The 26,396-nt window shown below is 39.7% G+C and overlaps 1 protein-coding gene across 4 annotated transcripts; it reads left to right on the top strand.

The window, feature by feature from the left end:
* The first annotated feature begins 1,233 nt into the window (after nt 1–1,233).
* On the top strand, nt 1,234–26,396 carry VPS39 (VPS39 subunit of HOPS complex). 4 transcript variants are annotated; one of them, XM_063332105.1, is made up of 26 exons: nt 1,234–1,433; nt 3,128–3,193; nt 4,044–4,070; nt 4,531–4,595; nt 5,391–5,433; nt 6,473–6,567; nt 7,812–7,910; nt 8,600–8,692; nt 10,257–10,440; nt 10,949–11,069; nt 11,444–11,564; nt 12,349–12,478; nt 13,609–13,751; nt 14,579–14,722; nt 15,303–15,444; nt 15,731–15,817; nt 17,874–17,947; nt 18,556–18,654; nt 18,911–19,028; nt 19,512–19,640; nt 20,245–20,347; nt 21,213–21,258; nt 21,900–22,049; nt 22,222–22,356; nt 22,933–23,024; nt 24,191–26,396. In XM_063332105.1, exons 1-26 carry the CDS (start codon nt 1,361–1,363, stop codon nt 24,264–24,266), a joined length of 2,655 nt encoding a protein of 884 aa, XP_063188175.1. In that variant the 5' UTR covers nt 1,234–1,360; the 3' UTR covers nt 24,267–26,396. The 4 variants fall into 4 exon arrangements, with proteins under 4 accessions (XP_063188175.1, XP_063188176.1, XP_063188177.1 ...); XM_063332106.1 differs by having other exon boundaries at nt 7,815–7,910; XM_063332107.1 differs by lacking the exon at nt 4,044–4,070.

A 26,396-nucleotide genomic window follows, 5' to 3' on the forward strand; every position in this document is an offset into this window, starting at 1 on the left:
ACAAGACCTCGGGTAGGAAGGGGGTGTTTGTCTTACTCTGCAGATGGAGGGGTGTGAGAGTTTGTGGGTTTTTTTTTTACCCTTCTGATCACTTTATATGGCATTTTATATTTTAAGCGAAAGGAAAAGTATGCAACTTCATAAAACCTGAGGAAGCCAATGCCTGGCACATAATTTGCGTGCTGGTAAAAATGGATCACAGCCATTTGCATGTGAGGTCACTATTACCCGGTGTTATTGAAACTTATGTTTCCTTTCACTAAACGGGTGCTATGTCCCTCTTCATTTTGTAGGAATCCTACGTCAAGGAGACCGGATACATGCCTGAGCCGTAACTCCTTTGGCAAGCTGCAGTTGTGCTGTCTGTGAAGGGGATGTCATTTAGCACGGTTTCGGGCTTTAGCAAGGTTTCGTTCCAGAGCAGGAAAGAAGTTGGATACAAGAGCACCATGCTCGTTCTCCCGTTCCTGTGCTTGGCTCTCGCAGCACAGAGCATCCTCAGTCCCTGTTTTCCAAAACAGGGGTCTCTTCGTGGAGATGCTCAGAGAACTTAGCAGCGTGTGCTTCTTTAGTTGGTTTAATTACTTTAGCTTCTAGGTCAGTGGTGGCCAATGTTGTGCCTCTGCACGGCCAAAGTAAATGCAACCACGGCCTATTCTGGAAGGAACAAGGTAACAAGTAAAGATTTCCTCCAGGAGATTTAACTTCACTGGCCAAGTTCATAGGATGAGTTCATTAAAGTAGAATTTAGGACGTCCAAAAATAGACATTTACTTTGCAAGAGATGTTTTGCTGTTTCTGTCTGGTTTCCTTACGTTACAGGGGTGAATTTTTGTCTTTGTATCCAGGGTGACTTTCGTACCCGCTACGTTTTACCTTAGCGAATGGCAACCCGACGACTCCGCCCCTAACATTGTGGGAAAGACAAAATAAGCGTCTTTACAGTCTCTCCCTTGCCGGGCCGTGTGGCGGTGCGCAGGGGTTACGGCAGGGCGACGAGCGTCCCCCTCAGGGTCGGGGAACGCGCCCGCCCCGCCGCCCCGCCTTTCCCTTAGTGCTGAGCAGCTGCGGGGCGCTGCGCTGGCGGGCGGCTGCTCCATCCATGGCGAAGCTGCCCCCGGCCGTGAGGGGAGGGCGGCGGAGACGGCTCCGCCCGCCGCCGCTGAGGGGGCGGGGACGGCGAGGCCGGGGCGGGGACGGCGCGGAGGGTTGTGGGGGGTGGGGGCGGAAGCGGCGGCGGGGCGAGCGCGGGCGCTGCCGGGAAGGGCGGGGAGCTGTGGGACGGCGCCGGCGTTTCCGTCGGGGCAGTCCCACCGCGTCGCCGCTCTGTCTCGCCGGAGGAGCGGCCGCCGCAGCAGCCATGCACGACGCCTTCGAGCATGTGCCGATCCTGGAGAAGCTGCCGCTGCAGATCGACTGCCTGGCGGCCTGGGGTGAGCCGGGCAGGGGCCCGCGGCGCTGCCGCCCCGAGCCGCTCCTCTCGCCCATCCCGGGCGGCCGGGGCGCCCCGTCAGCCGTTCTTCATCCCTGCGGCGGGCCGGGGGTAGCCGCGTCGCTCGGCCCCCGGCCGGCTGTGCCCTGGGGCGGCCGGTTGGCCGTGCCGCCTCGCAGGCCTGGGCGTGCGGGGAGCGTCTCCCCGTGTTTCGGCTCCCTGTGTTGCATTCGGCGCCTGCGGCGGCGGGGGGGCTGCCGGGGCCGAGCTCCGCTCGCCGGAGGGCTGGCGGTCGCCCGCAGCCCCGCCTGCCCGGCGGCAGCAGCCCAGCTGAGGAGGAGGCTGCCATGATCCTCTGTAACCGCGGGCCGGCTAGTTCCTTGCGAAAAAGCCTTCCCTATGTCTTGGCTAAAATTTATTTTGGGAAGCCGGTGGTGTGGCCAAGTGTCAGGTTTAGGATCTGTTTGCCTGTGTTAGTGGCGTATAAATGTAGGTTATATTCGTGGGCATGCTTAACGAGTCAAGGTTTTGGTCAGGTGATTGCACCGGCAGTCATAATGATAAGGCTTGATAAGGCTTTTCAGACTGCTTGAGGAGTTCCCATCGGATGTACTACCATAGCACAGAATCGGTAATTAAAAAACTCCAGACACTGCGGAACTGTGGCCCCTTTAATCTGTTTTAAGAACAAAATTATAACCTGGATAGTAGTGCCACCTTTAAACTTGGGTTGTTTATGCTAGAGTTATGTTGAAGAGGAGATGTGAAATTTATTCCTGTGTGGAGGCTCTTATCTCTTTGAAAGCATTTATTTTGCTGAAGTAGAAAAAAGCCTAAACCCACAGCCTTATGGCAGTATGGTTGTGTAAAAAGAGGTGTAATTCTGTCTCTACAACTTTTCTACCACATAGTGGAAGAAAGATCTTGCAGGAAAAAAGATTTTATTAAAATACAAATATCTTTAGTAATGAGAGAGTACTAAATGTAGAAAGAAATGTTTGTGTATGCTTCTTTCCTGTATGATGTTCAGCAGGCAGGATTAATTTCAGTCATATTTCGTGACCCAATAAAGATTCAATGCATTTTGTATGCTATAAATGCTGTAAACAGGAAGAGTGAAACTCTGCCACAGAGTTTTTATATAAAAAAGTTCTCTTTTATAAATCTTGAATGACTGTTGATCATCCAAGCAATTCAAATGCCACTTAAGCCCTGCCTTTCCAGGCATAGCTGACTACTTCAGAGAGTTCTTGTAAAAACTATTTTAAAATACCCAACAAAACAACCAAACAAACCCATGTAGAGCTTCTTTTTTTTTTTTCCTGACAGTTTTTCCCATTATGTATTAGTGTTCCTCTCTGGGAGATAGTAATTTCTGAAAATAGTTCAGTGCCTCTTTTGATTACACGCAAGATACAATGGTTTGCTTCTTTATTTTTGTATAAACAAGTAGGATGTGATGTCTAGGCTGTACTTCATGTTTTACTGCTTGATTTTTGTCTATCCCCTCCTGAGAATGAAAGCTGCTTCTGAGCACTTCCACCAGAGAGATGATAGGAGACGTGCGTGTAGTTGCCACAGAAAGTCCTCTGGCATTTGAAATGACTTTCCAAGTGTTCTGATAAGTGTAACTTGGTTGGGAAGGGCAGTCTTTGTTGAAACTAATTAGTCTCTTTTTCTCCCCTGTCTTTTTAGAGGAATGGCTCCTTGTTGGTACCAAACAAGGGCATCTTCTGCTTTACAGGATCAAGAAAGACATAGGTAAGTTGATTTTAAGACTATCACAAAAAGCTGATTACATTATTTTTATTTCCTGCCTTTAAAGAGATTTTAGTGATGTTAACAGAAGTATGTTCAATTACTGATTTTTTTTTTTTCCTACATAGAGTTTAATGAATATTTGTGTAGGATCTTTAGTGAAAGTGTTCATACCATTTATCAGATGTGCAAGAAAGATAGCAAGTAGTATTAGCCATTTTTCTGATTTAAAGTATGTTTTATATCAGGTCTCTATATGTTTGAATTTAGAGTAAGTTAGTGTAATTTTTGTGAATACGGTGCACAAACATGCACAAAAGCAGTGCAGTGTGCAAGTTGCCAGAGGTTTGACGTCTTCTGTTAATGAAGGACTAGATAAGTGAAAGAGGAACTTTTTTCAATGGGTCCATGAGCATCAAGGGATGGGGAAGAGGGAAGAGTAGTTCTGTCATGGCATTTACTCTTGTCCCTGCCTCTTTGACAGTCATAGCGTTCATAGTCTATTTGAGAGATGCCACAAATAGAGCTATGTTATTTTCAGTTTAGTTAAAATTGATTTTCACTAAACAGATTCGTATTTTGCATTACCTGCAATTATGTAGAAATTGATGTTATTGAACACAGTAATGTCGTGCAGTGTGTGATGGGAAAGAAAAAAGCCAAGCATTTGCTTCCAAGTTCATCAGCTCTTGGAATGATGTTCATTTGTAGCTGCTTGGATTCTAGAGACTGAATTCAGCTTGCTTTTTCTGAACTTGTAGGCCGTCTATTCCAATCACAACATGCTAGTCTTGAGTTGCTAGTGTCTTATCTCACGTGGTAAATTTCTCCCCCTTTTTTGCATCAATGCCAGGAGAGGTTATGTCATCAGAAAGTGTCTGTAAGTCTCTATCCCTAAAACTCCTTTTAAACCCTTGTGGTGTAGTGTTTATTCCTTGTCTACTTTGCAGTGATGTGCTCCCTAGCAATTTAAATTGCTGGTATTTGATTGGTGTGGATAAAGTCTTTATGGGTATTTTTGTATATCTGGGTTTCAGAATGCTTAAATATAATTCTTGTAATCTAAAATTCCAGGAAGGCAAAAATGTAACTATTGATGAGGCCTTCGGTTGGGTACCAGAAGTGTAATTTACATTTTCACCTGACTGTATAGAAGACCTTCTGATACATTTAGCTATTAAGTAAAAGACAGCGCAGATATGTTAGAAGAGTTGTTCTTCTAGTGCTAAGTAGCCAAGTTTGCTTCCATAATTCTTTGTAATCTATTTAGTGTAAGATATATGCAGTCATAAATTTAAGGGCAACTTCAGTTTACATACTCTCTCAAATCTTTCTGGTAGGTTGCAATAGGTTTGAAGTGACACTAGAGAAATCCAACAAGAACTTCTCAAAAAAGATTCAGCAGGTAGGAGATGCTATCTTCTTGATGTGGGGACAGTTTTCCAGTGTTTTCATCCGAGAAATGAAATACCAAATGTACTTCTGGAGCCTCTGATAAGCTTAAAAAAATTCCCCAAAACTGTGGGTTCTCCTAGAGGCGGTACAGCCTGGTGTTTTTGCCCACTCTTCCCAAGCAAGGAATAAGCTGGGTTTGATTGCTAAAGCAGAAAGCAAAGAATTCGACTTAAAGGTTTATTTTGGGCTTTTATGGAAATGCTGTTGTTAGCAATAAATCTTCAGCTGCCCTGACTGAGAATATTTGTAAAAATTATGGTGATACACCAACAGACTGTAATACATAATTTGACTCTTGGATAAAATGCTATAGGAGTGTGAATGTAATTCCTCTTGTTTGGAATTTAGAACTAAAGTAACTGATTATCTGCTGCCAGTCTTACTACTGTTTCATTTTTTTTGTCAAACTTCCGCTCAATGACTATATTGATACTTAGGAAAGCACTTACCCCAAAGATTATGTGGCCTTGTTCAGCAATGTTCTGCATATCCTTTAGAAGTACTTTAGTACTAGTAACATACCACTTACAGCATTTTTTTTACCAGCTTAGGTTACAAGCTCTGTGTGCTAGCTTGTAAAAGCTGAGTGTAAGTGAAAGGGGTTGCAGTAGCTGGAGGAAGGTTGTGCATAGATTTCATTATTTTGAGAGTATCTAAGGTGTGTTTTCTTAAACTATCTATAATCGAGCCTTCTTCAGAGGTTTAGTTGATGAGTGGAGTTCACTAATAGAATTCTTTCTTCCAGATTCATGTTGTTTCTCAGTTTAAAATTCTGGTCAGTCTGTTAGGTAAGTGGAGAAAATGTTTTAATATTTAATGAGCTCTTCTCGATGCAGTTACTTGGCTGAATGTGACACCCTTTCCACCCACCTGCATAGTAGTCTAGTAGTTAAAAAGTCATTGGGTAGGGCCCAGGCTTTTTCAGTTTGCAGAGGAAGCATTATGCAGCATAGATTGAGAAGCAGCTTTGCTTATCGTAAGCCAGCTTGGAGAACAAAGTATAAACGCTAAGTTTTGTGATTAAAAATGAAAACATGCATACGTGCACTAAAGCATGTGTGTGTGTATATAGTTTGTCTGTGTTGGCATGTGTATATACACATATATACATACATGCATACGTATGTGTGTGCACTGTATGAGAGGGGCTAAAACTTCTGTCCAAACTTGTTTGATATGTGAAACCTACTGTTGATGTGTTACACCCAATTCAGTTTATATGCAGATGGCGATCTTTTACCATCTTGTGGAAGATCTAAGTTTGCTTGTCCCTCGCTATATTTGTTTAACCTTATGATCTTCCTGTGTCTTTTCTTGCTTATGTTGCTAATCCCTTCTTTATGATCTCCAAGTCCCGGCTCTTCCGACTCCAGCATGTGTAGATTTCTGCTGCCTGCGTCCTCGTGCGTACAAAAACTTGACCACAGTACCCTCCATTTGAAACCGTTCACTTTCCACTAATTTCAGGAGCCAGTTCAAAATGGTCTTTGTTCACAGAGTCTTCCATCATGAACTTGCTCTGCTCTGGCCTGCTTGTTGTCCCTTCCACTCCCACTTCCTCTGCTTGGTTAGCACGCGTTCTCAGTTCCTTCATGTAATTTTACCAATGTTGGTGTTAGTTGTCTTTTCTGCATTTATTGTCTTGTATTTGTATGTGCCTTAGCACTTTTCAGCTTTTGGGAGAACGTTCCTTTTACTTTCTTGCAGCTCTTAGTTTCACAAGTTGTTCTTCTTACGTAAACATAAAATGTGGTAACTTACTTGAATTAGCAATGAGCTTTACATGTATTAAGTATTGAGTACTAATTGGAATTTTGTTTAAAACAGAAAATAACATTTATGTCCATGACCTGTTGACATTTCAACAAATTACCACTGTTTCCAAGGCAAAAGGTGCATCTCTCTTCACTTGTGATCTTCAGGTAAGAGGAGGCACACAACGGCACAAATGTCCTTACTGTTTGTAATAAGGATAACTTTTTTATGTTGCTGTATAGATTAGGTTTGATTTTTGTGTTACATGCAAGTTGTTTGGGTACTAGTGCTTTTTCAAATTAGTACATACTGGATGTTGAAGCTTTGCTTAAGGCAACAATTTTTAATATAGTAACCTTAATTTTCTTCCTGTGCTTCATAAGACATCTTCCTGTGCCTGTTGTGATTGTAACCTTTAATCTCCTGATACAAAACTTCAAGGCATTTGCATCCTGTAGTAACTTTGACTGTCTTCTTTTTTAAAAGGTCCTCTTCCAATATAAAAGCCATTCCCTTCCCTTAAATTGCCAGTGTAGTAGGTACTTTGCCAAGCATCTCCATCGCTGTTTTTATTACATTTTTGTTTATGTTAAACTGTATTGGCCCAAGGAGTCCCAGAGTAGTTGTGGTAGATTCAGGCCATAAAATGGTTCCATAAGGTATAGCAATTCTCTGTTCATATGCTGCGGTTTATTAAGTGACTCACTTCTATCCAAGTGAGTTTCTTAGTCTGCTATGTCATTCAGAAACTTTATTCATAAACAGAAGAGATGGCATAGTGCTCTTCATCACTTTTTATCTCTTTGCCCCGTGGAAGCCTAGTGTTAAATATTTTCTAATAAGTACTGAAAGTTTTCTAGGTGTTAAAACTAGTGATGACGTTCAAAGCACCTTTAAATCTGATCATTCCAAAGTGCCTTGTTGTTTGTGTGTACAGGCACTTAGCTTTTCTAGTATTTCTTGTCAGGAAATTTTTACAATAGGCTAGAATATTAAACAGTTATTAATGTTTTTATCTGTCAGTATTGCATTGTTGCACTTCTTTGCCTTGTTCCATTTCCTCCCCTCCTATACTTCATAGAGTTCAAGCTATTTATCCTAGTCTTCAGGGCTGGACTGATAGCGCTCCACTTATCTTCTCTTTGTGTCTGTATGTCTTTGGTGCTCTTTTATTTATTTTTTTTTATTTATTTCCTTGGTGTCACAATCCCTGCCAAAGTTCATTTTTAAGTATCTTGCCCCCCTTCTCTCTGTGCTTCCTTGTTTACGGAATGCCCATCTGGCATGGATGAACAAAGCTACTCTTCAGCTGACAGCTTTGCTTCAGGTTGAGGATTCTTTTGGGCTTGTGTTAGCTTACTTGCCTCTTAGTTTATGAGAGCCTGTGAGTTAGGCCTGTCTATTTTCACAGCAGTCAAATACAGGGGAAGAGGTGCTGAGAATGTGTGTGGCAGTGCGGAAGAAGCTACAACTTTATTTTTGGAAGGACAGAGAGTTCCATGAACTACAGGTGAGTTGTGTTGTTTCTGCAGTCTCGCATGCCTCAACAGGGAGCGTAGTTGCTCTTTACTGCTTGCTGTGCAGTCCCTGTTACTCAGAGGCACTGCTGACTTTCCGAGTATTGACTCCGGCTGGTTCTGCGGTGATTTAACAATGAAGCAGCAAATAAAAGTGAAAATACGTGATTGAAAGCACAATTAATGGCATTAATACAGTTTCATAAATTAAATCAAAGGCTGTGTTCTATTTTAACATTCTGGTTGTAGTACACTTTTAAGTCAGTGAAACGTACTAGTGTGCAGCCTCTATCAATGTGTACCTAACAATAACACTGTGGAAGCGGGTCCACTTCTCAAAGTTTTCCAGGTATGTCATAAAGGCAGAAGGTAGTTACTGACAACAAGCGTAGCGAATTGCACTTGTGAATACCAGAATGATAAAAATAACCAATGGAAATGGGTAGAGAATTTTTAGGCTACGCTGCTCTTCTAGGAAATGACCAGCTAACTCTGGACATGCCTCTTTACTGTGCATGAATCTTGCCTTTTAGTTTAATACTGCCATTCCTTGACCAGCAAAAGTCAGGCATGTGTGGTGGGGAATATGATGTCAACAACAGTGCTTCCTGTTACACTCTGTGTTGCTAGATTTGACTTTTGCTTTTCTCTTGTAACAGCTGTTTTAACTTGTTTTCCTCAGGGTGACTTCAGTGTACCTGATGTACCCAAGTCTATGGCCTGGTGTGAAAACTCCATCTGTGTAGGCTTCAAGAGGGACTATTACCTGATACGGGTAAGACTGGGGTTTGGAAGACAGTGTTAAAGAAGATTTGGGTAGCTGTAGATGCTATGGAGGCTGCTCCTGTTTTCAGGGATTTAGCTAACACATTTATGAAAAACAGCATCTGGTACTCTTGCTATATGTGGTTTTGGAAATTGCAGTCTAAGTCTGTCCCTTTAAACTGATGCATTGTCAGGAATTGATCTTCTGTTTATTGCTATTGAAACCAGTGTTTGAAGCTCTTGCAGAAAAAAGGCATTGGAAGAGAGGTATTTTGGTTTGGCAGCAGTCTGTGTAAGCTCAGTTTGCATTTTGTTTAATGTATGAAGAAAGGAGATAGCTCTAAATGGAAAAAAGACCAAGAATATCTTCTTATCTGGCAGACAACGGAGCTTAACCATTTTTTCTTTTTTTGATTCTCTTGCTGAACTGCAGTCATTTCAGTTTGAAAGTCTTTAAACTTACTGTCATCGATTTAATATTATAGTTTGCACTTATGCTTCATTTGACAGCTATCTGTCATTCTCTTTTCTGCCATGACAATTGAGTGCTGCTGATACTATAGGAAAATCAGATGAAGATGAGGTGCAGCACTCATACGTACGTGTACGTACATACATGGGTGGCAACTCTGATCTGTAATCAACAGGAAAACTGCACAGTAATTTTTACAGTCACTTCAAACTGACACTGCTCACAAAAGAAGTGATGTCTTTCTGCAGTTCTCTCCTAGATGTTGATTCCCACCATTCTAGTGATATGTATAGTTGTACAGCTGCTGAATTAACTACAGTGGAGACATGCTGTCCAAGTGTCTACTTTGGGTTGGCTTTGGTGCTTGACTGACCCATCCTTGAATGACTTCACTAAATAGGCAGAAAAATAAATATATATTTTTATGGTATTGTTTTCTGCTGGCTAGCTAGTTGATTTATAAGGATGCTTGAGCTGTAGTGCAAGGGAAGCAGCAGGAACATATAGCTGGAGTTGAAAGAGAAGGATTCTCTCTTTTAGTGGCAGTGAGTTGTTAGAACAGCTCATGGAACAACGTTTTGCATTTTTAATTTTTAAATTTTTTTAAATTTTTTTAGATTTTTGGGACAGCATCTGGCCACAAGAATGAGTGGCTAGGGCAGGGCAAAAAGAGTAGGCAGGTTGCTAGGCTTTTAATTTGTTTTTTGTTACAATGCTCACTCATGCCAGGATAAAACCATGTTAAAGTTTTGGCCTAAACGAAATCCTCTGGTTACACCAAGAAGTGTTTGGATACCTAACTGATGTTGCTACTGTGCTATGCATTTTATAAACCTGTATGAATTATGTGCTTAGCTACAGTAACAGGAATACATCATCTCAGACACAAAAGTATTAATTCTTCATTTCTAAATGATGTATAAGCAAGATAAATGATGATATGCAAAAAATTTTATTGCTACTCTTTAAATTGCACGTCCTGTTAGTGATTATTCTGGGTTGTAAATCCCTCCAGGGGGTTTTTGGCTTTGATCTTACGCAATAAAGGTTTGAAATAAAGGTTATTTCAAAACCAGGTTTTTTATTTTCTTTATTATCTTAGGTGGATGGAAAAGGATCCATCAAAGAACTGTTTCCCACAGGGAAGCAGCTGGAACCATTGGTAGCTCCTGTAGCAGATGGAAAAGTTGCAGTTGGCCAAGATGATCTAACAGTTGTGCTCAACGAAGAAGGGATCTGTACTCAGAAATGTGCCTTGAATTGGACAGATATTCCTATAGCCATGGGTGAGAATTAGCAGTAATGTTTTTTTTAAATTTGCTTCTTTACTCCTTTGTATATAACAAAATTGTTAGCTAGATTTCGAGTGTGATAGTTTCTAAAGTATTTCAAGTTGTATTCTTAGGGAGGGTTTCATGTGTTTATTTTTGTTTCTTCCCCTTCTTTCCTTGTAGTCTGCATGCCTATCTCCTCCTCAGAAAATAGGCATAATCGATATCTTTTATAAAGGGAAAAGATTTGAAATGGAAGGTAGTGTGTTTGAAGCACTATAGTTCTGAGAACCTGAGTGCCACAGAAATTCCTTATGTTGAAAGATGAAAAAAAAGCCTGGTAGTAGTCTGATAGCAAACTGCTGTCAGCGTTGGGCACTGAGTTTTGTTTTTAGTAAGTAAAAAAGGGACACATTTCAAGGGGAAAAAAAAAATTGAAGTGAAGCCTTACTTTAAGTCATGGCTTGTTTCAAGGAATACTTGAGAACAATCAACTTACATTTTTCACTTGTTTCATTGATAGAACACCAGCCTCCCTACATCATTGCTGTTCTGCCAAGGTATGTGGAGATCCGCACTTTTGAACCCCGGCTGCTGGTACAGAGTATTGAGCTGCAGAGACCACGCTTTATCACCTCTGGAGGGTATTGAGTATAAGTGATTATTACTTTTGTCGGGCTGTCTGGATATATGGTAGCACTCTGAAAAACTGGGAGAGGAAGAGCTTTTCTAACTCCCTCAGCTTAAGCAGCAGCATTGAAGGAGTCTGTTGTTTTTTTATGAAAAGATGGGTGGAGGCTATAACTTGAGGAGTAAATGGCAGAGTTGAGTGTCTTTGGGAATTTTTGATCACTGGAGATACATTCTTCTTCTTTCTGCTTTTCAATATTGCTCAAGTTGCCCTTGTACTTGACTGATCCATGTGTGTATTAACCAGGATTGGGTTTTTTTTCAGATAGGGTATTGCCTTTTTTTCAGTGCTGGAACTTAGTAACTGACCTTTTTGTCCTGTTTACAGTACAAATATTATATATGTGGCGAGTAATCACTTCGTGTGGCGACTCATTCCGGTGTCCATAGCCACGCAGATCCAGCAGCTTCTGCAGGACAAGCAGTTTGAGTTGGCTTTGCAGTTGGCAGTAAGTACTCAAAAACCTTTGGGTTTGCAGCAGGTGCACTTGTGCAAAAGTACACAAAAGGATGTTTGCCTTCTGCTTGACTGTAGCTAGTCTGGAGAATTTATCCTCTTTACTGTCCACTTTGCACAAACTGGTAAACTCTGGCCTTTTTTGACTTAAGTTTTAGTTTTATGCTGCTGTTTCTCTGTCTTGATTTATTGTGGTTTAGATGTTGAGATATCATCTTGTATGTGAAAGATTATCTCTTAGCTGTTTAATCGGTTACCTTCTTCTAGACTTTGAAGTCAGTTGGGCTTCAAAGTCTTCAGACTGCTTGTAAACAGTTTTGCTTGGTGTTGTGTGTTTTGTTTTGTCAAATATTACTCTTGAAATATAATAATTTCTTAGAGACGCTGAAGCAGTACGTTTAATTGTATTGCTCTTACTGTTTTAGGATTTTCTGATTTTCAGAAACTTCCCTGGAACTACATTAAAATGACTTAATTGCATTTTGTATTACTAATTAGGGAAAAAAATTTGAAAAGGCAAATGAGTGAAGACATAGTTGCTGTGATCGAGTGGGTATGTAGATAACCAGGGGTAGCTTTCAAACCTTCTAGACTATCTCAGTGACACAATAAGCATAGTATCTGAGAATCACCATCACAGGTGATCGCTTTGGAAGATTATAATTTTTCATCTTACTCTCCCCAAAGGATAATACTCCTGTTATTTCTGTAGAGTGTTTCCTTCTCATTTACCTGGCCCGAAGGTTTTAAATGTTGCTTAATTTGTATGTGTGCAGGAAATGAAAGATGATTCAGATAGTGAGAAGCGACAACAAATTCACCATATAAAGAACCTCTTTGCCTTCAACCTCTTCTGCCAGAAACGCTTTGATGAATCCATGCAAGTTTTTGCCAAGCTTGGTACAGGTAAATGCTTGAGTTGGCATTGAGATATGTAGGTTTGGAGGAATGAAATGAAGCTCGCAGACTATTGTGTGGGGTTTTCTGTTTTGTTTTTGTTTTAAGACAAAGCCTAGACAGCTATTTGTCTGTCTTTTGTGAAACTGGTTATAGTACTTAGTTAGCTCCAGTCAGTGAGTTAAATCATGAATTTGCCCTTTGTGCAGAATATATTTGTATTGTAGGCTGTTGTACAGTGTGCATAGCATGTACACAGACCTTTGAAGTTGAGGATTTCAGCAGCTGCCAGAAGCCTACTTGTAGCTTGCAAAGAAAAATAAGGAATATCTGTAGATATGCTAAATCCTTGGACTTGGACCAAACTGAGGGACCCTTAACCCTGTTACCAGCTTAGTGGAACAAGCTGCTGAAGCCAGGAAAATTTTCTGTGGTTTTGGAAGTCAGAATAGTCTGATGCTATTTCTTTGGTTCGTACTAGGATTATTGTAGGAACACCTGAAGACTGGACTGTACCATAGAGTAGTGCTTAAGACTGAGAGTCTCTTATTGGTGACAGCACATCCCCTGTGCATTTAAACATAGAACTCATACTTGTTTTGATGACACTCAATATCATACTTTGGAAAACTACAATGAAAGAAAAGGGCTGAGAACTCAAAATACTTTGAACTTTAATTAGAGGGCAGTAATTTTGAATTTGCTTAGACTCCATGAAAATGTGTGCTCATTAATTACAGAAGGTGCTATTCAGTTCTTGTTTCAAAAGCACAGTAAATCTTCTCTAAAAACATTGCTTGTTCCTAGAAATCCTGTCCTACTGTCAGGGTTGTTAATGCTGGGATTCTGCAAGGAGAGCAGTAAGAGGATTATAATAATGGCCTGTCCTCCAGGTGTGCCAAGCGCACAGGTTGGAACTTGTTGTGCTTGGACTTTGAAACAGTCGTTGTCTTGCGACTTTTGCCTTGTTTTAGCTTCTTTTCTTTAATAAGGAAACGTTGTTATCTGGAACCTTGTGGATATGCAAGCTGACTACAAACAGCTCTGGAAAGCTAAGCTTGCTCAAAGGTTACATATATTTAAGAGTTTGGAAAAATAATGTTATGAATGGTTACTAATACTAGTTATTTTTTGCTTAGATCCCACTCACGTGATGGGTCTGTATCCTGACCTCCTGCCCACAGATTACAGGAAACAGCTACAGTATCCCAACCCCCTGCCATGTCTCTCTGGGGCAGAGCTGGAGAAGGCACATTTAGCTCTGATAGACTACCTAACTCAAGTGAGTGCTCCTATATCTGTTTTTAGAGTAGGATTATTCAGTTTTAGCATGCTTTGTGCAGGAAGCAGTACGCCTACTCCAGCTCTGTCATGCTAGCCTTAATGTGCTGTCTTCATGGTTGGAAACTATGGCAGTGGCTTCTGAGAAAGCAGGGGAACTGGAAGATGTGAGGTGCCCCACAGATATGTGGGAGACATCACATGTGACTTTTGTGAGGACTGAACAAAATTTGCATGTGGACCAGATCTGAATATGAGTCCAGTATTTTATTTCTAGTAGCCTTCTGAAGAGAACTTGAGCTCTTGATGTTTTGTTTTTGTTTGATGACTCTTGTGGAGAGCATTCTATACAGGAGACAGGTCAAAAGCATGCATTAAAAGGTGGAACAGGAGGTAGTGGGTACTGTAACTTCTGTCCTCTTCACTTTGTTTTAGCTGGAATATGGATTGTTCTGTTGCCATTCATACTAGACTAAAAGGAAGCTTTTGTCTGAAGGAGGATAGTTTTTGTGCCTGGTAGTTCAAAACCTAAATTGTTTTCCAAATGTTTTAAATGTCTCCTAACTTCTCTACAATGTCTCTGTTCAGGTTAACAGAGTTTGCTTCTGACTATTTTCTCAAGACTCTGGGCATCTTGCAAGGCTATAAACTTGCAAAAGAAATGTATACACCTGAGTGTGGTTGGAAAGGTGATGTGTTGAATAGTTAGTAATGATAAAAATTCTTTAGGAAACAATTAGTCTTTTTACTTGGTAGGTTATATTTGCTGAGGTGGGATGGAGAAATCCATGGTCTTTTGCTCTTCAAATTTCATTTGATGTCCTGCAGAAACGAAGTCAGCTGGTGAAGAAGCTGAATGATTCTGACCATCAGTCCAGTACCTCACCCCTCATGGAGGGAACACCCACGATCAAATCCAAAAAGAAGCTGCTACAGATCATTGATACCACCCTGTTAAAGTGTTACCTACATGTGAGTTTCTGCCTGACTTAGAGGCCTTTTATATACCATGCAAACTCTGTTGGAATTTCATGCTGAAAAGTTTAAGAAGGATGATAAGGAACTACTTCAGAAATTCTCACACAACTGTCTGTCTGTGATCTAAAAATGGTGTGTCAAATTTTGGTGTTAGCTGGTTTGCTCACTGGTCAGGATGTAGTTTCATGCAGTAAAGCAGATGTGTTCATTTCTGGTTGCTGCGTCTGTCAAAACGATGTGACCATGCCTGTGTATTTTGAAGCTCTAATGAATGCTTCTCATATTGCCTTGTACTGTTAAATGAAGGAGAATGTAATCTTTGCTGTCAACAATGTTTTTCAAAGCTGACCTCTATTCTTGAAGGGGAGTAGCTCTGATATATTGTTTTCTTTCTGTCCCGACAAATTATGGAATGAAGATGGGCCTTTCTCTAAGATGTTAAACTGTCATTTCTTATGCTATAAGGCTTTTTTTGTTTTATTTTGTTTTTTCTCTTGTCCAGCTCATGTTTTGTACTATAAGCTTAGGAGGTGCACATTAGAAGTATATTTAAGTGCTCCCTTTTCACTTGCAGACAAATGTAGCACTGGTGGCACCGTTGCTACGTCTGGAGAACAATCACTGCCATATTGAGGAGAGTGAGCATGTACTAAAGAAGGCACACAAATACAGTGAGCTGATAATTCTGTATGAGAAGAAGGGTCTGCATGAGAAAGGTAGGTATGTGGTTAGGGTGGGGAGAGGAGAAGGGATAGGAGCGTGTATTCCTAATATCGAGATGTAACTTGTCTTCAGGGAGCAGGCAATATTCTGAAGAGACTTTGTTTCTGGGTCTGTCCTGTGGTTAAATTGGTCTTTGTTCCTGTTACTTGTTTGGTCTGTGTGTTTAAAACAAAACTTTGTTTTGCCTCTGGTAGCAGAACAGGGAAAATGCACTTTGTTGTTCAAGTTGGAATGGTACATGCGAATACAAAGGAATGAACCTTTTTGTTCTTCTAAAAGCATTACAGGTACTGGTGGATCAGTCAAAGAAAGCCAACTCGCCTTTGAAGGGTCATGAGAGGACAGTGCAATATCTGCAGCATTTGGGTGAGTGTGAAGGAGAGCTTTTTTTTTTTTTGTGAAGGTGTTAATCTTGTTGGACTTCGGTTATGTTACTGTTCTGCAACTTTCTAGAGACTATCAAGCTAACGGGTATCCTTGGCATCTTGTCTGATTTCTTGCATAATGCAAACTTCAAGGATTAGTTCAGGAGCATCTTGTTGAAACTTCAGTATCTTACTGGAAAACATTCCTTATTCCTGCTAAAAATTTCAGTTGGTACAAAACGTGATGTAGTATTTTGAATTTTCTTCCAGTGATGATTTACCATCCCTGACAAAAGGAGAGTCCAACTTCTGTGTTAGGCTTTCCAGCTGAAAGTCTAACTTCCAGTTGCTGGGGCTTGTGGTATCTTTCCTGAGATAAAGAATCCTATGTGAAGTTTTTGTTTTCTGTGTTTAGGTTGATCCAGATAATGACCTAACAGTTGTAGTTGCTGGTCACAGCATCATGATAGGAACTTTCTTTGTTGACTATTTGTTGTGAACTCCCAAGTCCTTTTTTGGTTTTGCTGCTTTTGAGAATAGTCTTCTCCTATCCAATAACTTGCTTTTACTTACATTCTGAGTGAGGTAGAAACTCTTTAGTCGTATCTTGTCTATAGGTTTCTGGGCATTTAATGATGTGTTCTTAAATAATTCTTAGGTAATTAGAAAAAGTCATCAAGTATGTATTACTGATATGGATTTGATACTTGTCATGTGTCATCAGAGTAAGCACTTATTGTTTATTGCATCAAAGCAAATATTAATTGCTAATTCTGTGATTGGCCATGTCCATCAAAAATATAGTTTTATCTGGGCAGAGGTAGGCACAGGGGAGTTATGTCTTTGACTGGATGGTAGATAGTTTTCTGTATGACACCATTCTTTATCTGTTAAAATAGTGTTATGCAGAACTTTTCCCTATTATAGCTCGTTTAAATTAAGGATTTGTTGATGAGAAAGTTTAGTGTCTGCTTCAATTCTAGCAGCAAAAACATCCTTGCCTGTGACCTACAGTGTAAAGCCCCGTGCAGGCAGATGTTATGTGCTGAGGGAGCCAGTTGTTTTGTTTTGTGGTGTGATGTGTTGTTGGCCTTTTAGTATTCAGATCTATAAGTTTCGATAGTTACTTGATGAGTTCCTCCTCTCCTGCCATCATGAGTGTTTGAGTAGATTGTAACTTTGTGTTTGATTTGGTTGTGATTTCAGTAAAGGCAACTTGATCAGTGCTTTGGAAAGGAGCTATTGTAATTAATCTTACCCTTGTTTATGAGGAGTTAGATTCTCTTGTTCTTGTTAATGAAATTGTTAAATTTTCTCAGTAAGGCTAGCAAACCCATCACTGTACAATGCCCTGTTAATTCAGAAAGATAATTGAAGTTCAGTGAAATTCAGACCCATGACCTTAGCGCTGTTTGCCAAGTCACTGTTTTGTTTACGAAGCTTCGAAATAGGCTCTTCTGGTGGCTATTTTAATTGTTTTACTTCATAGTGTTCATCGTCTGGTTTTTAAAATACTGCTACTATGGAGATGCTGCTTGTTTTAACTATTAAAAAGTAACTTACTCCTGATGATACTATGGGAAGAAGAAAAGCAAACTGCCTTTTTATATCTGTTTCTTGTATAGTTGTGTTGCATTGTTTGGACAGTGGATACCTTAGTGGTTCTGATCATGAGGGTGAGGGGAAAGTCATGTTTTTGTAACATGTTTTGTAAACTTTGTGAACTAAATTGTCCAACTAAAAGTATTCTTTTAAAGAGGCAGGTCCTAAATTTTCCTAAAAGCTGAAAAGTTATTACCTGTCATGTAGTTTCTGTGCCAGTTACTTCATACTATGATGCTTTACTACTTGTCATGAAGTGTTTGACCATTTGCTATGGAAATCATTAGGCTGGCAGGCTGGAAATAGACTGAAGGAAATTACAAAAGTGAAAAGTACAATGCTTTTTCTACCCTAATAAAAAAAAATATAAGGGAAGACTTTTGGAATGCTTTTGTTTGTGAGTAGGTAGTTCTTTAGGATTTTAACATTGGGTACTGCTGCTTTTTGTATTCCAGGAACAGAGAACTTGCACTTGGTATTTTCCTACTCTGTCTGGGTGCTAAGGGATTTTCCTGAAGATGGACTGAAGGTGAGTGTGGTTGAAACAGGCACCTTGCCATTGAGATTTAGCAGAGTGTATGGAACTGGGAGAACTCAATGTAAGAAGCCATGTATTAATGCTAAATCCAATTAAACATATAACTTATATTTTCTATTGTGGTAAGATTATCAGTAGGTAGAGCAGGATAGCTTTTCAGTTTTTCTTATCCTTTTCCATCCTTGGAATACTTTAACTTGTAATACATAGCTAGGAACCTTTGATACAAGATTTAATTTTGTTGATGTCATGCTTTTTGCACAAAAGCCTGATTGAGTATTTAAATGTCAAGTGTTAATTTGCCTTTCTTATTTTCCCCTTCCTCTTTGGTATAGAATTAACTCCCTGTATTTTGGAGGTGTTGGGCATTGTAAAAGAAGAGTGTTAACTAAGGCAGAAGTGGGGATTTTTGTTGATCCTTTCTCATGTGAGATAGCTTCTGAGGGCCTGAATAAGCTGCTCAGATTTTTTTTTTATACTTCTTTTGCTTACTCTTTGGACATATGTGATAACATGCTGGGTTTCAGTGCCTCAGAGACACTGTGTCACTTACATTTTAAATAAAATCACCATGCTATGAATAAAATTTTGTTTAACAGATATTTACAGAAGACCTCCCTGAAGTGGAAGCTTTGCCACGAGACAAAGTGCTCAGTTTCTTGATAGAAAATTTTAAAAGCTTGACTATTCCTTATCTGGTAAGAACTCAAATCTCTACTAGTGCATTACCTTCAGTACAACATGTTACATGTAAGGCTTTAGTTCTCCAGGCATTGGAGCCTGATGCTGTCTCAGACAATGCTAGCTTTGACATAAGCTGTGCAAAGTAAAAATAGTTAAAATGTATGAAATCCTGAAGTCAAGCTTGCTGAAGGAAAGCATGGAACTGTTGCTTGCTTGTAACAAATTACTTCCCAGAAGTGTCTGTAACTGAACCCGAATGTGTATTTACAGGAACACATCATTCATGTCTGGGAAGAAACTGGTGCAGAGTTTCACAACTGTCTGATCCAGCTGTACTGTGAGAAAGTGCAGGGCTTAATGAAAGAATATCTCAGTTCTTTCCCTGCAGGTATGTTTAGCCTTTTCTGGTGGGAATACCAGGGACACGGGTCAGCACAGGGGAGCCTTCACAGTCTATTGCTGTAAGCCTTCCCTCTTCACATCCAGAAGAAGATACAACAAGTGATGAAAGAACCGGAACAAAAGTTGTGGCTTTGTAGGGAAGTCTAGTTTATTGCCACCCTAGAGATCTTAAGGGACCAAGTGACACTTTGTTCATGATTAAGTGAAATGGCAGCTACTGCTCCCTGAATTCTGCATGTTAAGGGTAGAAAAGGGTCTTGAATAACTGAGTCTATTCTTTAACCAGCAACTTGATGTGCTTTAAGGAGTTGAAGTAATTTGGCAGGTGCATCAGAATCACAGCCCATGTAACAGCTTAATCAGCATTTCATTCCTGCTTGTAATGATTTGTTTGTTTATCTTCTTCTGTGTGTACTAGTGTAGTGAAATAGTGGTAATACCATAGTTTATGTTGTCTTTTTCCATATAGATAAAACTCCAGTGCCTGCTGGGGAGGAAGGAGGAGACTTGGGGGATTACCGGAAGAAGCTTCTGCTTTTTCTGGAGAAGTCTAGCTGGTATGAACCTAGTCGACTAATTAGTGACTTCCCCTTTGATGGTGAGTTCGGTTTCCGTAGGTTAATTAAATCCTAGCTTATTGCATTGTACAGAAAAACCTCCTCACTTATTGTAGAATCATGGTGACTAGAAACGGAGAAGATGGCTGTATCTGTAGTTGTATGCTGCTGTGTATACTAACTCTGTGTTTGCTGGCACACTTGGGTTTACCAGTCTCTGCAGGATTCTTGTAACCATGGCCTAAGACCTTGTGGTGTTTCCCATCACTTTTAAGATTCATGCGGACAGGGTGATGGGCCATCTTCTCTAGGCTGTGCTTTTGCCAAGAAAGGTTGGACCAGATGATCCTTGAGGTCCCTTCCAACCTGATAACTCTATGATTCTATTATTCACTTAAATATTTAGCCTAACTTTCTGATGAGCCTGAATTTCTCAACAGATCTGAAGTTTGTTGTTTCTTAAGGTTACTTCAGAACTCATAAAACATTACTGAGGCTAGTGTGAAGTAGATTTACAGTCTTAGTGTAATTTTAACCTGTGCTCAGACTACAGTTCATAGTTCCATCTGTTAGTCTGGTCACCAATGGAGCTTATGTTGTCTTTTCTCTGTGTAGCTATTGACTAATCCTTCGTGCTATCACTAGGTCTCCTAGAAGAACGTGCTCTGCTCTTGGGTCGTATGGGGAAGCATGAGCAAGCTCTCTTTATTTATGTTCATATTTTGAAGGACACCAACATGGCTGAAAAGTAAGGGTGGCTTTTTTTGTTCGGTTGGGTTTTTTTGGCAAGACTTAGTTTGCTCACTGCCCTGTGGATAGGATGTGTAGTGAAATGTTGATGTATGTGGAGCATGAATGCTGTAAGCCTTGAGGATCTTCTGGGTTTCCATGTTTTCTTGACTTTCAGGCTCTTCCCGCCTGAAATCTGACTGTTAATTACTGATGATGATGACATCCTCTTGAGGTGTACCTTCTCATGCTCTTCTATCATTGCACTTTAGAGTAATATGACTTTAATCAATGACTTCTTTGTTTCCACCTGTTCTTAGCTTGTGAACTTCTGTATGTTGTTTTGCTTCCTTTCTCTTTGGAGAGACATTCACTAGCCCAAATACAAAGTTAAGTTCCTCCAGTTAGCAGAATCCTCTCTAGTAAAGATATGGCATTTTGCTAAGTGCATTGTGTCAGGGAACCTTCTGAGTGAATCGAAAGTACTTAGGTGAAAAAAGAATTAACCACACTAATGAACACCTTCTCTTCGTGATTCAGACACAGTAATTAGATCTATCTACACATGTATTTTGATGCTATGATGTGTTGATTGGAGACATCTTCCCCCCCCCTCTTTTTTTTTTTTACACTGCTGAATTAAATGTTTTTTAAGTTGATCGGAAGTGGGAGACTTGCACAAAGCCTCCCTTTTCTCAGCATTGTGATGCAGACTAAGTGGTGTAGTTTTGTTGTGCAACTTGATTAATTGATCAGAATTGGATGTATGGTCACCTAACTTGGATGGCTTCAGTAAACAAAGCATTTAAATGTTAATTTCTGTGGACTGATTCTCTGGGTTCCAAAACTGACCCTGCATTTCACTTGATTCTTCTCTGTTCTAGCTACTGCCATAAACATTATGACAGAAACAAAGATGGCAACAAAGATGTAAGTAGCTTCATCTTTGAAGCCTTCCTTTTCAGTAAGGAGGTATTAGACTATTCATACTGTGTAAGGGACTTTAAAGTTTTTGCTCTGTATAGGCTTTTTCAGAGTTTGTGTAGGGGGACAGAAACCTATATATAAGCTTGTGGAATTTAGGAATTACTAGATGATTGGGGTTTTTTTTATTTTTATTTTTTTAAATTTTTTTTTGTTGTTGAGAATGTTACTGTGTCACTGGAGTTGAGCGTATATTCTGTAGTTAAAGTTCTGATAGAATTCAGAAGACAAAATAACTGTGTGTATTCCACATTCATCTACAGAAAAGTTAATGGTAAAAAGCAGTGAAGTGTTGGTTTCTAAAGGTTATAGATGAGTTATGTAAGATAAATGAGGGAGGTGTGATTAAAACTACTTTTATAGAAAAACTTTAGCGTAGAATGCAAGTCTTAAAAGGCCTTGGACATCATTCTATGATTAGTACTTTTCAGTTTTTGTTGTTTTAAGGTAGGAGCTGTTCAAATGAGCACTTCAGAATTTTGAATGGCATGGGTACAGCTTATCTAGTACCATTGCTGGGTTATACTAGCACTGTCAGTTGTGGATGCATGCAGTGGTTTCGGAACTCTTCTTTTTGTGTGCAACAGGTCTATCTGTCACTGCTCCGGATGTATCTCTCCCCACCTAGTGTTCATTGCCTGGGACCAATCAAGATGGAAGTGCTGGAGCCTCAAGCCAATCTGCAGGCTGCCCTGCAGGTTTTGGAACTACATCACAGCAAACTGGATACCACCAAGGTAAGAAAGACTTCTGAGTACTCAGTTTGTACTATTGGCAGAAGGTGACAGAAGGTACTGAAGTAGGCAAAAACCCAAATTGTAACAGTGTCAAGCTAAATGTGTCAATTTCTATTCTATTTTGTTCTCTATTCCTTTTTAATTTTTCCTAACTAAGTGTATTTTGCTCCAGGCGATAAACCTACTTCCAGCAAATACACAGATTAGTGAGATTCGAATCTTCTTAGAGAAAGTCCTTGAAGAAAACGCTCAGAAGAAAAGATTTAATCAAGTACTCAAGAATCTTCTCCATGCAGAGTTTCTGAGGGTAAGTTCCCACCATTTCTTGGAATGGTGTTTTCAAGCAGATTCGGTATTTAAATTAACTGTTTCTTATACAGAATGTGTGTGGTCTAGATGGTGCTGTAGCACATCTGAAACGAGTAAATATGCATCAAGTAGATTTTTTCAGGAGATGGCGAGTACATTCATTTTAGTTTGGATGAGGTGTGTGTCTTCGGTGTGAGTCTCTGGACTCACTGTGCTCTGTTGTGCATTGCAGGATGATCTCAGAGAGCATGGACTGGATTTTCTTCAGATAAACTGAACCAGATGATGCAGTTCAGTAGTTCACCTGAACACCCCCTAGTGGTTAGACTGCCTTAGGCTGTGGACCAGACTAGTTGAAAGCAAAGGCCTGCAGTGTGTATAGCGTGGGTGTTGGGTGTTCGGTATCGCCTGCTCTGCTCTACAGACCTGTTTATTTTGTGCTGTACAACTTGCTAATGTAGATACAGCCACTGAAAATTAAATATTGTGACACTTTTCAGTTTCACCAGGCTAGAAGGGAGCTGCGGTGTGGCATCGCTTTTTGAGTAAGTTTGTTTTTTTAATTCTTCTTTAGGTCCAGGAGGAGCGGATCTTGCATCAGCAAGTGAAGTGCATTATTACAGAGGAGAAAGTGTGCACTGTATGTAAAAAGAAGATAGGTAACAGGTGAGAGAGCATATACCTTAAAGCTTGGGAAACTGGATCAAATACGAATCTGGTGCACTTAAACTAAGAATGTTGCAAAACTTGGAATGTGATATGTATGCAGAGAGAATACCAGTAGGAGGGAGGCATTTGAAGAGTGTTTGAATTACAAATTACATCGCTCAACTGGTTGGCTGGGAAAACATCAAAGCTGTAGTCAGTGAAGTTTACTGCAAGAGTTTTAATCCTGCTTTCAACAAAGGAGAATAAAATCCTGTCAGAAACTCCTAAGACTTCATACTTCACAACTCTAGAAGACAGAAGATTGTTTCTCATACTGAGTTTGGAAAATTTTCGAAGAGCACTGCTTCCTACCCAGTTCTTAATTAGACTTAAGAAGGGTGATATAAAGAATCTTAAATTAAGATACATGTGTAATACTTTTCTGTATCTGATGGCTTTGTGATTCCCTGACTGATTTACATTATCTTAGGACACCTAAAAGTAGAACTTATTCACTTGATACCTGGATGCCAATAACTTTTCTTCTACCATTCCTAGTAGGTAATTATGGGTTAGTATAGAATACAAATTTTATTTGCACTTTTTCTTTTTTTCTCTTTGAACTCCAGTGAAATTCCATATGACTAGCTTATTCACTGTTTCTCTTATTGATGTGAACCCTTCTGAGATATTGGTAGCATTCACAATGATACGGAAAGGTTCTTTTTCCAAAACATTTTAATGAACATAGGTCTAAATATACTTATTGCGGTGCGTATTCAATTTTTTGCTGTTAGTGTGTAGCACCTAGCATCAGAATTTAAATTTGTGTATGCAGTATTGTTTTGGTTGTCTAGGATTTTTCTAATGCTGTTAAATTCAACAAGGTTTTGAAGGGCAAGCATGTCAGTCTGTCACCCAGTCTTTAACCTATTACCAGTGACTTCCAAGTAAAGTGTGCCTATAGACAGGAAAACATATATTTATTTTTTTATAATGAAACTCTTACAAAATCCATAGAATTCTTTTGTCTGGTTTTCTCAAGAGTATATTCAGACTGTAATTTAGATGATAAAGCATCATTATCATATAAGCATCTTTTTCTGATTCTGTGTAACTTGGATGCTGTTTGAATAGGGAAAACTGTTTGTCTGTATTGATTTTTGTGTTCTGTGTCTTTACAGTGCATTTGCTCGATACCCTAATGCAATAGTTGTGCATTATTTCTGCTCCAAAGAAGTCAACACATTGGACACCTGACATGGTCAACTGTCCCAATAGTCATATGAAATTCAGAACTGACGACTTATGAAGTTGATGCTTCTGAGATTTTTTTGAGGCTTGTTCCTAGGTTCTCTTACAGTGGGTAGAAGTCATTTGTATCTGTGGACTTGACTGTACCTATCTGGCAATATTGATTTACTAGAAAATGACTTTAACCATGTTACTATAGTGCTGGCAACTACACTGAACCTCTCGGTACTCAGATGAATAATAGAAACTGATTTTTGTAGAGAGTTTTGTATTGCACTCCAACCTTGCGAATGAGTTGTTAGACAACTGTTGGGCGTTCACCACAAGTCAAGTTTTACTATAACACTTACCTCCTTTGGGTAACAATGTTATGATTTGGCCTCGTATGTAAATAGTTCTTCCAAAAAAGAAAATTCCTTTAAAGTCTTTGCAGCTGTATCAGCGTTGCATGGTGGCCACCAGATGTTTGGCATAGAGAAGGCTTCTGTGCCTATTTCTAGACCTAGAAGATATAATTTTACTTTCATCTCAGTAATGGGAATGTTGAAGTGCTGGCCAAAGGAATCTTTTTATTGATATTCAGTGTTACCACCTGACCTTCTGATAAGAAGTTCCACAAGACATAGTCAGACAAACAGTAGATACTACTAGTAAGCATTTTTTTGCCTTTTTACTTTAGTTTGAGCTGTAAATTGAATTAACTTGTCTGTTATTTGCACTGAATATGTTCACTGCTTAGCATGAGTGGAAGCTCAGAGACTATTCGAAGAAGTTCACATCTGCACTCATACCAAAAAGCAAAGAATACCCTGTAAAGCGACTTCTGAAGGAAGCGAACTATAGTTATTGCTTGAGCTTCTAGACTACACTTGACATTTGTGTATACAAGTTCTTTGGTCTCTGGTTCACTTTCCAGCATTGAATAAAATCCAGACTATTTCAACATCTCTGTATCTTAAATGCTCTAGAACTGCATTCTGCTCAGGCTGGTACTGTTCTTAAGTTACTCTTGGGCCAGAAGTCTTAACTACAAGAACTAGATTGTACCATACTCCTTGTAGGCTGTGATATTTTTGTCTAACTTATTTTTTCACAAACTTTAACCTATAGCAGATTGGTATGAGGGATATTAAAATGTTTGGTCGGTGCAGAAAGAATCTGTGCAGTGGTAATGAAAAGGCAGCAGTAGCAAATAACCCAGTAGAGTGGCTGTTTGACTCCCAACATCCTGGTCTAGCAATACTTATAAATATGTAATTATTAAATAGTTTGGAGCATGGCATGTAACTACTACCAGATATTGTCTCTTAACGAACAAGTAGATGAATAAAGCCTGTCTGCCTAAGGTGTAATTGGATCTCAGTTAACATTATAGGTTTACTTTAGCCATTGTTGTATGAGTGTTTTTAGGAACAGATCTGCTGTAGGCTGACAAGAGTCCTAACTTACTTTCATTTGCCAGTGTTACTAGTTTCCCTTGATAAATGTTTCTTCCCTTTTCCACGTGTGTTTGTATTTATTGTTCATATGCCATGCATTCTTATGGATTTCTTGGTCTGGTGTTTTGCTACTTCTGTACTTGGATGTCTTGGGCAGTATTGCTACTGGTGTCTTTCTGCAGAGGCTTGGTAGAGGGGATCTGTGGTGGTAATGTTTTTAACCTTGTATTTCTTCTATTTGAAGAAGAGAGCCTAAAAGTACTTATATTGGATTTGCACATTCTGTATAGATATTTATATACTAGTTCAGGTACAGAGGGAAGATGGTTTGGGAGAGTTGTGTTTACAGGTCATTGAGAATGAAAGAGGGGTATTTAAAAAGGCCCTGCATTCTTTGTATACAGATACAACAATATTCTGGTTTTTACCTATCCTAGTAACCTAGTACTGTTAGTACGATTTTTATTACCTTCATTATCTGCTACCAGGAGGGCTGTATTCACACGTGAGGATCTTTATTGTGCTCTTACTTATATGGTTAAGGTTGTGCCTCTGTTCACCTCCATCGCATACCTTGTACAGAGATATGGTTTGTGCTGTAACGTTTTTTGTTGGTTCTTATAATATGATTTGGGTTTACTAACCATACAGCAGGTTTATCTAAAGCAATAGATTGTAATAAATATTGTGAACCCGT

The sequence above is a fragment of the Chroicocephalus ridibundus genome, chromosome 4, assembly GCF_963924245.1.
Source record: "Chroicocephalus ridibundus chromosome 4, bChrRid1.1, whole genome shotgun sequence".
Taxonomy (NCBI): Eukaryota; Metazoa; Chordata; class Aves; order Charadriiformes; family Laridae; genus Chroicocephalus; species Chroicocephalus ridibundus.